At 35.4% G+C, this 16,873-nt stretch overlaps 1 protein-coding gene across 6 annotated transcripts in view; it reads left to right on the forward strand.

Moving 5' to 3' along the window:
- Window positions 1-16,873, forward strand: part of PATJ (PATJ crumbs cell polarity complex component) — a 335,749-nt gene that overhangs the window by 64,807 nt on the left and 254,069 nt on the right. For all 6 annotated transcript variants that reach the window (XM_057712781.1, XM_057712798.1, XM_057712772.1 and 3 more), the window contains exon 17: window positions 2,315-2,446. In XM_057712781.1, the coding sequence (XP_057568764.1) occupies window positions 2,315-2,446 (132 nt within the window). The remainder of the gene's footprint in view (window positions 1-2,314; window positions 2,447-16,873) is intronic.

Genomic DNA, 16,873 nt, shown 5'->3' on the forward strand with positions numbered 1-16,873 from the left:
CCACCTGTCTTTATTTTGTGATTTTCTAAAATACAAGAGTCTAGCACTGTCCTGTAGTCACAGATACTCTAGAGTATATTAAATTTATTTTTACAAGATAGTCAGCTCCTGTGGACAGAGGTCAAATCTTAAAATTATTTTATATCTCTTGGTGTTTTTATTCTTTACCAGGCATATAAGAAGTGCTTAGTAAATTATTGATTTTTGATTGATAATTTTTTTTAAATGTTTATCTCTGGTAAACATATTACAAAGAAGGGACTCAAATACCACACATTTGTGATTCTTGCAATCTTTACTAAAATTAAATGTGGGTGATAGCTTACCTCTAAAGGTTGATAAAAATGCCGTTAATCTAATCTTCTAGGGTGTGTAAATCACCAGCTCAGCTTGCTGACTCTGTACTCCCATCTGTCATATATTACCACAATGGGTAAACAACGGCTTTGAATTATGCTAAATGTCAACCTTGCTGCCCATTAGTTGATTGCTTTCTATTCTGTAAATACAGGAGTTATGCAGAATTGATTGTATCAAAGTGATATATTTCACGTTGGAGTATAATATCTCATATGTTGGATGCTTTGAAATTTCTGTAAACTTGGGTTTTAAAATTATATGCGGTTTCTTTAAAATCCTGGCTCTCTTTTCTGTCTGTCTTTTTCATTTGTTGCAATACGATCTTAGGTTCTTAAACCCTATCTGCTTAGGCAGCTCAGCCAAAATTCTAATGGTTATTAATCAGTGAAGGTATTAAATGCCCCAGTAAAACATCAGTCATATTGTATTAGCCATTGTAACTTTACTTTTTATTGGAGAGTATGTGTTTCCTTTTTAAATGTATCATTTCCTCACATCAGATTGATATAAACAGAAGTTTATTGATCCAGAACGTTCCCACTAATTTCAAGTTCTGTAATTCAAGAACCAAGAAATTGTTCCCATGTTTAGATTCAATCGTGGATTGAGTATTGACTTTACATGTTCTGTGGGGACAGTTTGAGATCTGGTCCAGCCCTAATTTTAAAATGTTTTTGTATTAGCTGTGGTGCCTTACTCTTCCATAATAGAGGGATCCCTCTCCTACTGCCACAACCACCAGCTTTGATTCTGTTAAATGGGTTTTCTTATATAGGTCACTCAAAATTATATTCATAGGAATGATGTACTTCCATTTTACTTACTAAGATCATTCAAAATTTTAAGAAGTCTAATTCTAAAAATTATTATTTAGTCTATAGCTTTATTTAAAAGAGTTTCGAGGGAAGCCCACTTAAAGATGGGTGATTGATTCATTATGTATTGAACAAACATTTATGGAGTGCCTACTATGAGCCATGCACTTTTGTGGGTTGAGGGGATAACCATGGTAAACTCTATGGTAGCCTGCACCATTCTATCCTAGAAGCCAGGCATTTTGTTAATTGCTAGGGCCACAAAGAAAAAGAATATAATTCTTGAACCTCAGATAAAAGTTCAGAGTATTTGAGGAAGATAAAGTACATGAAAATAATACAACACTATAAATAGTATAAAAGCAGAAGTAGTCAGCTGCATAGTCGACTAACTGACCCTTTATCATTTAGCTTCCTAGAATTCCATATGGCAGTGACTCTTTTCCCTGAAAGGAGGGAGCTTAGGATAGCAGGGTGTGAAGTCAGGGAAAGTAACCGAGGATCCGTGCACTGGATAGTTGTGCTGACCTACTTCCTCCAAGATCAGGCTTTCATTATTTCAACTCTGACTTTTACCTGTTTTTAGACTTACATGATTCCCAAAGACTTGGATTTTTTTCACCTTATTTTTCTAGTAAAGTTTTTCTTGAGGACCTCTAGGAGCCAAACGGGAATGGTACCTCTGTGTCCTGTCCTGGCCTCTGTCTGTGTTGATATCTTTGTTTCTGACTGTAATTGTGAATTCAGGTATTGCTACTTAAATATCTTATTAGCTTTGACTTTGTATGATGTTTTCATATTTTCTTAAATTGCATATTTTTCCTTTTATGCTTCTAATGGGATGACAGAACTCATTTTAGTATGAGGTCAGTGTTAATACTTTGAATGAAACAGATACTTTAACTTAAAAATAAAAACAACTATATGAACAATCTTTTTTTAAGTGCTTGAATTTTCATGAACATTTAAAAGTATATGTGCCCCAGTGCATGCCCCTTTTAAAAAGATTAAAAAGAAAAACTATGCATGCCAAAGAGTATCCTCAGTTTGAGAAGAAGCTATGAGATTCCGGATATGTTAATTCTTTTCAAAATTGAAAGGACAGTGTTTTAAAGCATTTATGTTCTTTGGTATTTCAGGCTGACCACAATATAGACGTCAATACTGAAGAAGATGATGATGGTGAATTAGCACTGTGGTCTCCTGAAGTCAAGATTGTTGAACTAGTAAAAGATCATAAAGGCTTGGGATTCAGCATTTTGGATTATCAGGTATAAGAACCTATACAGAGTTTTTTGGAGCAATTAGTTTGTATTAAAGTTACATGAAGTAGTAATTGTTTAAGGCACTCATTGACTTTGGCAGAACTGAATTATTTGATGTATGTTGCTACTGTCCAAAGGTGGGGTGTTATAATTTCCATGGTTACCTTTACAGTTGATAGCTCCCTTAGTGAATAAAATGATAGATGATATAAACTGGACAATAAGGGAAGCAATAGTTTTGTACCCATGGATGCTTTTAGAGACTGGAACTTGATGAATTTTTTTATATGGAGGGTTTTTTTCCTGCAGCTTTATTGAGATATATTTCACATACCATAAAATTCACCCATTTAAAGCATACAGTTCGGTTGTTTTTAGTATATTCAGAGTTGTGCGACCATCACCACAGTCTAATTTAAGAACGTTTTCTTCACCCCAAAAAGAAACCCTGTACGTATTAGCAGTCATTCCCAATCCTCACTCTCCTCTCCCTTCCCTTCACATGAAGGTTTTTATAGTTTTCCTTACCTATTAATCTCAATGAGCGTAACTAAGTAGAAATGTTCTTGGTGAAGTTTGTATTTATATTTAATATAGAACATATAATATTTATGTATTTATATATATCCCAGTTATAACTGCGGTAAAGTTGCTGATGCATTTGGGGTGGGGCACAATGTGAAAGGTCACAGGGAGACATCTATATGTTATACCAGTTTACCAGTTAAAGTATTTTTAGACCATCTGATTATCATGGAGAATTAAAACTGTTGGCAAGAAATCTCTTCACTTTTAAGATGCATATTTTAATACATTAGTGCTGCCTAAACACACTGTGGTTTAATAAAGCAAAATGTCTCTATCAAAGCACATAAAATGCCAAGTGATATAAAAATCAATTTTTTTTTTAATAAGGCCATCGGGAATAGATTGAAAGAAAAATACTTTGAGCATTATGTAAGAACATTAAATTTCACATTTTGGCAGTGTGATTTAAGATTACTAAAATAGATTATATCTATTTTATTTTTGCTGGCATATTTCTGTGCCAGATAACCTTCTTCCTTATTGGAAGTTCTCTTTGGAATACTATTGAATTGTGAGTTGTTGATTCCAAATAATGCATATTTTGGGAAATATCTTTATCAAGAAATATTAATACTGTAAGATTCTAGAAGTTTATATATTGGTTAATTATTAGGGCATATAAAGCAAGTGGCAGGTATTGATACTTATTTTTTCCTCTCCATGTTACTGTATTACCTAGTACATGGTAAGTGATTGATAAATACTTGCAGAATGATTGAATTAAGTTTAGGTTAGCCAAAATTAACTGGGACTAAATGAACACATTCAGTGGGTTTTTTTTTGTGTTAACATATTGATAACTGGGATTTAGTTTAGAAAACACCTTTCAGATGTGGTTTTAGATGTTCAGCTACATTTTCATTACCATTGGAATCTATATGTTTTTGCATTCTCCTAAATATATCATAATGATTGCTCTTACCCTCTTAAAAAACATTATCTGCAAGTATTATATTTTGAATATTGTACATGTTAAAGTAGAGAAGTGCTTCAGAAATTTAAAAAAAAAACAAAAACTTCAGTAAAAGATGGAAAGAAAAACTTGATAGTCTTTAACAGTTTAATCCCTAGTTAAGAAAAAATTCCTTTATCAGTTCTGAGCTTTACACTTAAAAAATATATCTATATCTATCTGTCTGTCTGTCTGTCTATCCACCTATCTATCTTTAGTGTTAATGCTGCCTTCACTATATTCCTGTAGTTATGCCTTGTAACATACCTTTGGGTTTTTTTGATCTTATTTTTATTTGTAAAATTCTAGATGTCCCCCATCCCATCTTCCTTGCAGTCACCATTGCACATACTGATGTTTATTTCTGCGCAAATTATATAAAGTGATTTTGCTGCAAAAGAAGTGTTAGATATTCTTCTTGCTTTTGTGCTTATTGGAGAACTAATAGAAAAAAAGTTCATTTTCTAAATGCCACTTTGATTCACATTAAAGGGCTCAGCTTACTTATTTCTGCAGCTAAACCTTGGAAGAAAAAACAGTCTTAAATGGAATATTTTTCTTAAGTCAGTCTTAAATACACTTATAGTTGTACACAGCATGTTTTCACCATTTGTCAGTGGTATGTAGAACTGTTATCCCCTGTGACATTTAGATGACACATAAACACAATTTAAAATTTGTGGGACAAGTTAATTAATTGGTTTTACCATCCCTCGTTGTAATTAAGTAATAAATTCTAAAGTTCAAAAATATTTTTTGCAAGGCCAGGTGAAGGTTTAGCAAAAGGCATGAGAGGCCACGTTTCAGGTTATTATTGAATTTGATGCTTCTTGTATGAATTTATTAGGACTGATGCAGATCTTCACAGCCACCCCCAAGCTTAGCATATTTTGAATAAGAAGTGCTGTAGAAACATCTTAGCCAGAGTGAAAAGATTTTAGAAGAATGGGAGAGCTTCCAGGTTATAAAGGACCTGCATTAGCAGTATTGAAGAGATTGAAAATTTACTTTGGAATTTTAATTTTGGTTAACCACTTTTCTCACTGTTGAATTTTTCTCTAGAAAAATAAGAACTTTCTCAAGAGCCTGAGAAAATTATATACAATGTATATTTTGTAGGTGCTATTACAATTTCTTATCTATAAAATGGGGATAATAATGTTTAGCTCAAAGGATTACTGTGGATTAAATAAATTAACATGTAAAGAAGTGGGAAATGTTAGATTATTTATGGAAATGTGAGTATTGTTAGTAATCTAGAAAATAAACACAGAAAGTCTTGATATTGTCCTCAAAGATGGAAAGCCATACTACAATATATTTGTGTTCTATCAGTTTTTTTTTTTTTTTTACCAAACAAGTTGATATAATTGACATTTATGGAACATTCTATTCACCTCAAAACAAGGTGTACATTCTTTTCAAAGGCACATGGACCGTTTCTCTAGACAGACCATGTTCTCAGATGAAAACAAATCTCAATAACATAAAATGAATGAAATCACAAAAGCACCAAGATAATTTAATGAGGAAAAGAGTCAACAAATCGTTCTGAAACAACTGTGCACTTCACATTAAAAAGAAGGAAATTTCAACTCTTCCATTGCATCATATATAAAAATTATTCAAAATGAATCGCAGATATAAATGAAAGTGTTAAAACTATAAAACTCCTAGAAATTAGTACATAAGCCCTTGGTATAGGAAAGATTTCTTAGATAAGATACAAAAAGCACAAATCATACAGGGAAATATTAATAAATTAGATGTTATCAAATTTAAAACTTCAGCTTTTTTAAAGCACTCTTAAGTAACAGAAAAAACAAGGCACAGACTGAGAGAACCTATTTGGAAAATGTCTGATAAATGATTTGTATCTAGAATATACAACAAGGAACTCTATGGCTCAATAAAAAGAAAACAATCAAATATTTTAAAATGGCAGCAAAGGAAGGAAGGAAGATGTATGAATGGCAAATAAGCCAAGGAAGATGTATGAATAGCAAATAAGCATATGTAAAGATGCTCAACATTAACGGTCATTTGGGAAAGAAAATTAAGATCACAGGTGCTCAGGAAAGGGTTAAGTCAGCAGGCCTGTGTTGCTCAAACACTGCACCTCCCAAACAAAGGCCTGTGTTCAGGACTAACCCTTGGAATATTCCGTGGGATAGTCTGCCTGGTAAGAGTGTTTTTGTATGCCTGAGCCCTTAAGCAATGACATATATGTGGTGATGTGTTCTATCAGTTTTTAACTGTCTGGTTAGATTAGGAAAATTAATAAGTAGTTGCTTTTGTTTAGTGAAGTCTAAATTTAATTGTAAAATTATGTTCTAAAATGCAGCCAACTCTTGATGAGCCATATGTGAATTACCCAGTTGTGGATTATTGGCCAGAAATTTTCTTTTTTACATAATTGAGACAAACTTTAGGAAGAGATGAATGAGCAGATAAAGGATCTTGAACTGGCCATGGAACAAAGAAGGGATGGCAGTCTGGACAGGGGATGCAGTGATTCACCAGTGATGGGAGTTGTGTAGCCGAGCAGAGAAAAGAAGCAGGCCTTATAAGATCATGTCATAGAAAACAGTAATGTGTATAGTTTGTCAAGAGCATGAATATTATGGTTTAATTGTGTACTCTGTTTCTAAGCAACATAGAACTTTTCAGAAATTTGGTTATAAGTTTCTTTTTTTTTCTTTTTTAATTAATTAATTAATTAATTTTATTGGCTGTGTGGTGTCTTCGTTGCTGCACACGGGCTTTCTCTAGTTGCTGAGAGCGGGGGCTACTCTTCGTTGCGGTGCGTGGGCTTCTTATTGTGGTGGCCTCTCTTGTTGTAGAGCATGAGCTCTAGGCACGTGGGCTTCAGTAGCTGCGGCACATGGGCTCAATAGTTGTGACTCATGGACTCTATAGAGCGCAGGCTCAATAGTTGTGGTGCACAGGCTTAGTTGCTCCACGGCATGTGGTATCTTCCTGGGGCAGGGATGGAACCCATGTCCCCTGCATTGGCAGGCGGATTCTTACCCACTGCGCCACCTAGGAAGTCCCTATAAGTTTCTTTTTAAAAAATAAATTTACTTATTGATTTATTGGCTGCATTGGGTCTTTTTTGCTGTGTGTAGGCTTTCTCTAGTTGTGGCGAGTGGGGGCTACTCTTCCTTGTGGTGTGAGGGCTTCTCATTGCGGTGGCTTCTCTCGTTGTGGCCTGCAGGCTCTAGAGTGCAGGTTCAGTAGTAGTGGCGCACAGGCTTAGTTGCTCTGCAGCATGTGGGATCTTCCCAGACCAGGGATTGAAACCGTGTCCCCTGCCTTGGCAGGCAGATTCTTAACACTGCGCCACCAGGGAAGTCCCTGGTTATAAGTTTTTATAGTATAGGTTTTTTTTTTTGCCAGTTTCTAGGTGTAGTTTACATACTGTGCCCTAGTTATGTTTATCTCGATTCCTCATTATTTATTTGTAATATCTTTATTCCTTGAAATATCACTAATGTTCATATTGATATTAATCCTAATATTAATCCAAATAATTAATACAAATCCAATAACAATAACTTACATATAGTGAGTGTTTGCTGTTTGCTAGGCACTGTTCTAATTGCTTAATGTATTCCTCACAAGAACCATATGAAATGTGTATTATTGTTATCCTCGATTTAGAAGTGAGGAACCCGAGGCATAGAGAGGTTCAGTAATTTGTCCAAATTCACACAGCTAGTATATGGCAGAGCTAGAGTTTCAACTCAAGCAGTTGGCCACCAGAATCTATGCTTTTAACCAGCACACACACTGCTTCCTTACTCATGAGTGGTATTTCCATGCATATTTTATTATAGGGAGTCCCTGTAATAAATTTATTGCAGCAGATCTTCCTGTTTTTTCAGCTTGCAAAACAATTTCATATCTTAAAGACAAGCTGCTAGATAGTATTCTCATTTTCAATGCTTGTATGAAAGTTTAGTAAGTATTAAAAATTAATATAGTGTGCTTATACACACTGTAAGAGCCAGTGTTTATTGCTTCAAATGAAAATAATTGCGAATTTAAGAATCCTAAATTAGTGCAAGTAATTTGTTGTGAGATAATGTTCAGTAATGAAGCAATTATTAGGTAGTCTGAGAGCCTGTAATTTTTTAATTTCTACCAAAAAGTTTGAAATAAATTTGGAACTATGTGGATTTTACCTTCAGTTGACCTTATAAATTAAACATCGCAAATGGATATTTTCTGGTGTTTTGATTTATGTTGAACTTTGAATAACCCCTCATGATTATAATTCACTGGAAAATGTTTGACATTAGCCAATTTTTGAACATTAGCCATGATATTGCCATTCTTGATACTTTTGAATTTCAATGATTTAGCAGGTAAAATTTATTAACCAATAATTCTCCTTTCTCCCACATCCCATTCCTCAGTTCTCTCCCCTCCTGATATGGGAACCAAACTCAATTTTTGCCAAAGCAGATAGTTTTGAAAGGCTTTGGGTTTATCTCAGACACTGAGAGAGATTAAAAATAGAAAGCAGAATAGCACAGCCATTGAGAGGTGATTCATACATAAATACTGTTAGTAACACTTTAAAAAGTTGTTTCAAAGACCAAAGGCAAAAAATGGCTGATTAAAAAAAAATAGTGAAAATATTCCTCCATATAAAAGTTAATAGTGATTAATTTTTCTTGGAAGAAATGGGTTATAAAACTTAAATAGTGTGAATATAAAAAATTGTAGTATTGGTGAGTCTTGGATATGTTATGCTTTAGAATTTGTGAGAAAAACCCTGTGTACAGTTTTTGCCTGACTACTAACTCTGTTAAATGGAATTCTCCTTAAAAGATTTTTAAAAGTTATAGGAAGGGAGTGTATACATTTCATATATGTGGTTTAAGTTGCCTTTTTTCTTATCATATGTGTAACAGAATGACTTTCTGTGCACATAATAAATGTTTTAAAAATAAGTAATATATACATAGGGCATAAAAATTCAAAGGTGTGCAATGGCATCCTGTGATGAGTATATCTACCTCTGACCACAATCCCTCACTTTTTATCTCCCAGAAAAAAACTCCTGTTTTTCTTGTCTCTCCTCCCAGGGATATTTTATACAGACACAACTATATAAGTGGTAGTTTTCTGGTTAAGTTTATTTTTTTAATATATAAATGGAATAGGTCATACACACTTTCAGCATATTGCTTTTTTCCCCTCAGTTTTATGTTCTTTCATTTGGGTATTTATGGAGCTACCTAATTCTTTTCAATGACTGTATAGTATATTATAGTTGTACAATAATTTATTTAACCAAGCTCCTGTACCCAGTTGGTGGGCATTACAAATGACGCTGTAGTGGATATCCTTGTCATACTCTTTTATAAAAAGGTACAAATAAATCTTGTGATAAATTCCTAGAAGAGGAATTGCTCATCAAAATAGCATATATCTTTTAAATTTTGGTATATTTCTACCAAACTGCTTGCACGTAAGTGTTTGTGAGACTCATGTATTTAGACCACTTAAAATTGATGCCTTCGTATGTAATTTCTTTGTTTAGATACTTCTGAAAAATAAAGTGTAAGTTCGTAATTCATGGATTTGCCGATGGTTTTCCATGATGTAGACAGATTAAGTGATAGCAGTATGTAACTATCAACAATATAACTGTTTCAATGTTATATTGTCAGTAATTAATTTATTGACCTTTATAGCTGTGAAAGGGCATAAAGTATTTATATATCACATTTATATATGATATTAGTGCCCCGAAGTCTCTTCCTAATTTTTCCACCAGTTTTAATGTTCTTTATCAGAAGATTGAGTTTAAAAATGGAAGAAATGAAGGACTTTACTTTTTGCCATAAGATTTGAGATTTTGAGTGAATGCTACTACAGTCTTTAGCATTCTCTTTACATTCATGCCAACCGATTAGTGTATGGAATCTGGGATATAGAATGTGGTAGGTATTGACATAATTTTAACATGTAGTAGTACCTATATTATTAACATTAAAAACTCAGGTTCAGAATGTAAGCTATACAGGACAGTAATGTATTGTGAGTTATTACTGAGTTCTGCTTTAATGCTCATGGGATCTCATAACATGGCCACCAGTATCTGTTTTGGGGGGTTTTTTCTTTTGTTGCTATTTTTATCTTTTTCTTCTTTTTTTTAAAGAGCTCTGGTTCCAATTCATCCATGTAGGATTAAGATATTGATACTAAACAAAATGCAGTCAGTCTGCTACTAATGGCAGTGTCCATGTTCTTGGAAATATATCCTATATTCTACTGTTGAACAAACCACACAGCTGTATTTAAAGGTCACTTTTGCTTAACAGAACGTAGGACTGATAAAGTCCCAGTCTCTTCCCATCCCTGATTCCTATCCACATTTATTTTTATTAACATCAAAGTATTGTAAGCTCCAGTGCCAACTGGGCTGAAGATTTTTTTTCACAGAGGATTTGCTTCCTTTCCCTCTATAGGAAAGTTACGTATCCTTTAAATCATTTTAAGCTGCTTCATTTGAAAAATAATTCTTAGTGTGTTCATGGAGTGGATTGATTGTGGCTACTGGGGAAATTCTCTCATGGCTTAAAGATTGCTTTTCAACCCTGCAAAGTGGGTGAATGAAGGGAGCCCACTCCTGGTGTGTGTCGTTTGTACTGCGCTCAGGATGGTAACTGACTTCCAAACACCACAGTGCAGCAAGACTAAAGGCATCAGGAGACCAGAAGCCACTTAATAAGAGATCAAAGAGGCTGTGTGTATATCAGCCTGAAATCCAGATAGTACAGATCAAAAGCTTGCCTAAGTGAGGCAGCTGCAGTGGGATGAAGTTAGCAGGAGGCCTCAAAGATCTTAAGACAGGGCCTGATGTTGAACTTTACGGGAATTTCATGGCTCCTCTCGAATACGAATTTGGCAAAAAATCCCATTGTGTCTAATGGAGGGAAGAGAGAATAGAGGGGGCAGGCAGCAAATTCTTGTCAGCTGGATGGTGCTTGCTCATAGGGTAGCTCTCTTTTCCACACATGTTTCGTAAGGACTGTTTCTGCATCATACTAGAAGGCATTGCTGAGGAGGCGGAGATTCTGAAAAGATGTGTGTTATGTTACCTTTAGTGAGTGTTCCAGAAATGGGCAAATAGTAAATATTAATGTTTATGAAACGACCATGGAGAGCTAAAATTTAGGCATAAAGGTGCTTAGGTTTGCTGCAATACCTGGTAATTCTGTCTCTTCTATGAAATGCTCAAGATATTTCAGGCAATTGGTGAATGTCAGTTCGGCTATGCATCTCTGTCTCCAGTGTAATTAAAAACAGAACAATAGCTTTTTTTTTTTTTTTAAATAAAAAGGAGTTGGTCTAAAGAGGAAACAGTCTCCAAAGGTGTTTCATCACCAGATCCTCTATCTCTAGGTGTGGGTGGGGTTTTGAAAGTTCCCGCTGGATTCTGATGTCAGTGTTGAGAACCATGCTAGTAGGTGAAAGTCATAGCCCTTCCTAGGGTATGGTAGAAAGATGGAATCAAGTCCACCAACAGGTATTGGGAACCTGTTTACCTACGGTATGGTGGTTTGTGCTGCTCGGCCCTGTTTGTGGGTGTCATTTGGAGCTGGGCAGTGATCCAGAGAAGCCATGCTCTCCCCGTCGAGGGCCAGGAAGTGGTGTTGCCTCCTTCTGGTACCAAAGGCCTAAGTTGTTAATGATGCGTGAAAGGAGATTGGCTGCCTGGTCTTGATATACCACTTTCTAGGGCTCAAGTTCACCTTTCAGCTGTTCCCTCTTTGTTTTACTTTAAGCAGATATTATGTTCAACAGTATGCCACTGTGAACATAGAGTTAGAAAGGACCAGGATTTGCCTTCTGGCTATGAAACCCTACTAGGACTTTGGACAAGCCTGTTAGTCTTTCTTTTATACTAATCCCTAAAATAGAAATATTTGCCTTATAAAGTTATAAAAATGAAATAAAAGGTATATATAAATGCCAACACTTTCCTGGGCATAAGATAATGTGTTACTAGTTACTGAAAAATGACGATGGTGATGATGATTTTTAAAAATAGAATCTGAGCACAGACTTGTTACACCTGCTATTCCTATCATTTTCTCCTTCCAAAAAATCATTGTTCACTTATGAGCTAGTATGGGAGATATAAAGATGAAAAGATACACTTCCTTTCAAGATCTTATATTTAACAAATGTGTGTTGGGCATCTTCTACGCCAGGCACTGTTCCACACACTGGGAATACAGCAGTAAACAAAACAGGCAATAGACCCTGTTGTCCTCATGAAGTTTAAATTTGATTGGGAGTAGAGAGACAGTAGACATATAAATATATGTTAAAATATAACGAAGGAAACAGACTTGGGGACAGCTCTCTATAATACATTATGATTTTAGCAATGGTGGAAATAAGACTAAGAGACTTTGTGGTGGTTGTTTCTTGGGATCTAGAAAGGCCTCACAGGGAGGCATGCCTTGTACACAAACAGGTAGTGGACATTCCATGCTCAGGAATGTCCTGGAGTTGATAACTTGGCCCTGATTGTATGTCTTAATTTTCTTTAGTAACTGTGAAGTGTTTAATATCTATCTAAACTTTTATATTTTATTCCTTTTAATTAAAAATCTTTTGAGAAATTTTCTGTTCTAATATTTATAAAATATGAACACCATTTCACATGATAATAATAGCCAGTAATTATGGACTGCTTACACACACTGGTTTAATTATCTCCACAACCCCATGAGGTAGGTCCTATAATCATCCTCACTTTATAGATTAAGGAATTTGCTCAAGATCATCCGATTAATAAGTATTGGAGGGCGACTTCCCTGGCAGTCTGCCTTCCAATGCAGGAGGTGCAGGTTCGATCCCTGGTCAGGGAACTAAGATCCCACATGCCACGGGGTGTATCCAAAATCTAAAAAAAAAAAAGTAAGTAATGGAGCAGGGCTCCTGACTCTGTGGTCTAATAGAGTGAAAGTACAATATTTAGATCAGAAACAACACTGATTCTTCATAATTGTGGCTGCAGCGAAAGATGATAAGAATTTCTGATTATCTTTCCAGAGAGAAACACTTACAATGCCAAAAGATTTAATTCATATTTTCCTGAATCCTTATGGTCCCTTGCCTTTACTCCTCCCACCTAGTCAAAGCTCTTTAGAGACCTGATGGCCTTTTCACTGCCAGAGAGTAAAAACTGTATGTTTTACCTTATATTTCCTAGCAGGACTCCTTAGCCTTTTTCCTGTGCAGTTTCAAAGTTGGATAAGTTTTATCCTGCATGTTGTGTGCTATATATCACAGAGTATCAGTTGCCCTTTCAAGGAATGAGGAAAAAAAAAATCACAGAATCTTTTCAAAAGAATGAAGGGCATCCTGTGTCCTTGATGTGGCAGTGGTTGTCAGAGAAGTTCCCAGGGTAGAGATGGTGCCTGTCTCTCAGCATCTGCTTTGAGGGGGAGTGAGGACTGAGGACCCCATGGTGCTCTGAGCCTTTCTTCAGGTGCTGAAGCCTGCGTATCTGGAGAGTATAAGGTCAACATTTCATTGTCATATGTTAACACGTAAGTGTAATATCAGGGATGGTTAGCAATTGATAGCACTGTTGGTCCAAATCACACATGCTCAGTTGAATTTAGAAGGTGGCAGATGAGATGGTAATTGTTAACTCCTCAAACACATACGTCCTATAAAATTCTTTTCCATCATCTTCGTAGTAACAGTAATAAAAAGAGTAATAGCAAGAATAAGAGTAAAAGCACTTGTGATTATTATAGGCTTACCAAGCACTTAATAATGCCTTATCTCATTTAATGCTTTTAATAACTCTACAAAATCTGTATTATTGTTATTTCCACTTACAATGAGAAACTCGAGTCTCAGGGATTAAACCACTTGAACAGTTTTGCTCAGCTGGTATCTGTAACTGTTTAGCTAAGTTGAAAGTGATTTGTTTGGAAAATTAAAATAACTTCCAAAACTTATGCTTAAAAAGCTTTTAAAAGTTTTATGTGTCTGTACTTTCCCTGCATCATAACTTTCAACTAATATATTTTTTTTTCAAGAAAATAATGGGATATTTCTTATTTATAAATTCATTTTCTTCTTAAAATTTTTTTTGGGGTTAAATACGCATAGTACAGTATTTACCACTGTAACAATTTTTAAGTGTATAGTTCGGTCGTGTTAGGCATATTCACATTTCAACTAATGTAGTTTTAATAGAGGGTGTGACTTTGGCCTCAAATACTACTGTCAGCCTGGTGGAACCCCAGCCATTTCAGCCAGCTGATGGGACTTTGAGATGAAAGGACAGTTGTGTGGTTTGGTTTGTTTTCCTTACAACTAGGAAAAGTCCTGGGCCAGGAGTGAATGGTAAATATGTAAAGAATTACAGCATGACATAAAATTTTCAAGAGATGAAACACCCAAAGATAATATTTAGTATCCAGGAGAATATCAACTAGGAGACCAGGAAGGGGATAAGAGAAAGTCATGGGACTCTATTTGAACCAATTAAGTTGTTATGATGTTTAAAATAGACTTTTAAAGTATGAAACTATACAGAATAAAATTATGTGCAAGTTTGTGCATTTTCCCCTCTATTTTAGACTGTATTTCAATCTTTTAGCAAGTTTCTCTGCCCACTTCTCTTCCATTGCACTTTTAATTGCCTTGTGTGCTATACTTACTGTGCTGCTCAGGGACCATTTCGTTCTATGTATGATGCATGGAAAAATCTATTCTTAATGCCTAATAGTATTTAGGAAATAATAAGACACAAGGAGCCAGGAACCGTATCAGTTTAATTTATCTTGAGTGCGCTGAAAGTATTTTGTGGGCACTTACTTTGAATGTTATGGTGTTGTAGTAATTGGTATGATTAGTATAAAACTTGGCTATACTATAAAATAGTAAAAAATGGGGTTAGAGTCTGATAAGATAGCTTAGTCATTATTCATTAGAATCATTTAATTATTGACTTGCATTCACTGTAAATACATTTATTTCTCTTTCCTGAAAGTAAATGTTTAGCTTGTTGGTCTAATCAGAAGATGCTCGCTTAGTGTAATTACATCCTGCTGTCTTAACTAAACCAGAACTATTCTAGTGATTTTAATTCAGCTAATAGTCTCTGACATGTCTTTTGTTGCTATCTAAAAATAGCAAAAAAAAATTGTTCTAATATTCATCTTATAAAAAAGAGCACATGTATATAGTTTGTTACCTTTTGAGGGTAGAGTACTCAGGAAGTTAGATATTGCATAATTAGTGGCATTTTTATGAGTTCTTAAAAGATCTCACTAACTATAATTATACCATGTTTGTGACCAAAGTGTACTCTTTTTTTTTTAATATTTATTTATTTGTTTATTTCATTTTATTTTTGGCTGCGTCAGGTCTTACTTGAGGCATGTGGGCTCTTTGTTGCGGCATGTGGGCTCTGTAGCCCCATGCCATGTGGGATCTTAGCTCCCTGACCAGGGATTGAACCCATGTCCCCTGCATTGGAAGGCAGATTCTTAACCACTGGATTACCAGGGAAGTCCCCAAAGTGTAGTCTTTTTCATTGCTGATTCTGTGTTTTGAATTTACTTCTGTCATTCCCTACTTTTTATAGTGGTTTTGTGACTGTTTTGGTAGAAATTACTGACAAATTAGACTCAAGATATTCTGTCAAATTTAGTTATAGGATTTTGGAGTTGGGGGAACAGATCATGACTGTCTGTATCCAACTTTCTCATTTTGCAGTTGAGGAAACTGACACAGGGAAATGAATGTACATAGTCAGGCTGGTGCTCAAAACTTGTTCCTTGACTTCTAATCCACACCCATCCTACCACTAGTGGATTGAATAGCTGGCTTCCTTGTTTCTCTCTCCAATGTATATTTTCTTCTTTTTAGAAAAATCTTTGGATTCCTGTTTCCTAACTGACATAGGTCACAGTGGAAATTTTAATTCATTCCAGCTGTGCATCAGAGCTTCTGCAGATCACTGTTTTCCCCTTAAGATGTACACATCTGTGTGTGTGTGTGTGTGTAAGTGTAAAAGAACCTTTCCTTTGCCCTTCTTTGTACCCAGTTCCTCCTTCTGCCTACCTCTAGGATGAAGTAGCTAGATGTCTCCCTTTTAAACTTAATGGTTTCTTTCTGTGTTCTCCATTTCAGTAACTTCCTTGAGATCTTATTTGAAAAATTATTTAGCTGTTAAATTCATTTACATTTTAACTTACTACTCTTTAGTTCAAAAAATAATTGCCACATTTAAGAGTATACTCTTCAAACCTAGAACAAATTCATAGAGACAGAAAGCAGAATAATGGTTACCAGGACCTGGGTGTTGGGGGAAAATGGGAACTCAATTAATGGGTTTGGAGTTTCAGTGTGGGAAGATGAAAAAGTCCTGGAGATGAGTAGTGGTGACGGTAGTACAACTATGTGAATGTACCTGCTGCTGAACACTTAAAAATGGTTAAAATGGTAAATTTTATGTTACATGTTTTATTTATTTAGGGATGCATTGGGCCTTCATTGCTGCACGAGGGCTTTCTCTCTAGCTGTGGCAAGCGGGGGCTACTCTTCGTTGCGGTGCTTGAGCTTCTCAGTGCCATGGCTTTCACTGCAGGGTGAGGGCTCTAGGCGCCCGGGCTTCAGTAGTTGCAGCACGTGGGCTCAGTAATTGTGGTGCATGAGCTTAGTTGCTCCGAGGCATGTGGGTTCTTCCAGGACCTAGGATCGAACCCATGTCCCCTGCATTGGCAGGCGGATTCTGAACCACTGTGCCACAAGGGAAGTCCCTATATATTTTAATACAATAAAAAGTAATTAGTCAAAAAAGAAAAGAGTATACTCTTCAAAAAGCAAATATTTGT

Source organism: Hippopotamus amphibius, chromosome 1, assembly GCF_030028045.1.
Source record: "Hippopotamus amphibius kiboko isolate mHipAmp2 chromosome 1, mHipAmp2.hap2, whole genome shotgun sequence".
Taxonomy (NCBI): domain Eukaryota; kingdom Metazoa; phylum Chordata; class Mammalia; order Artiodactyla; family Hippopotamidae; genus Hippopotamus; species Hippopotamus amphibius.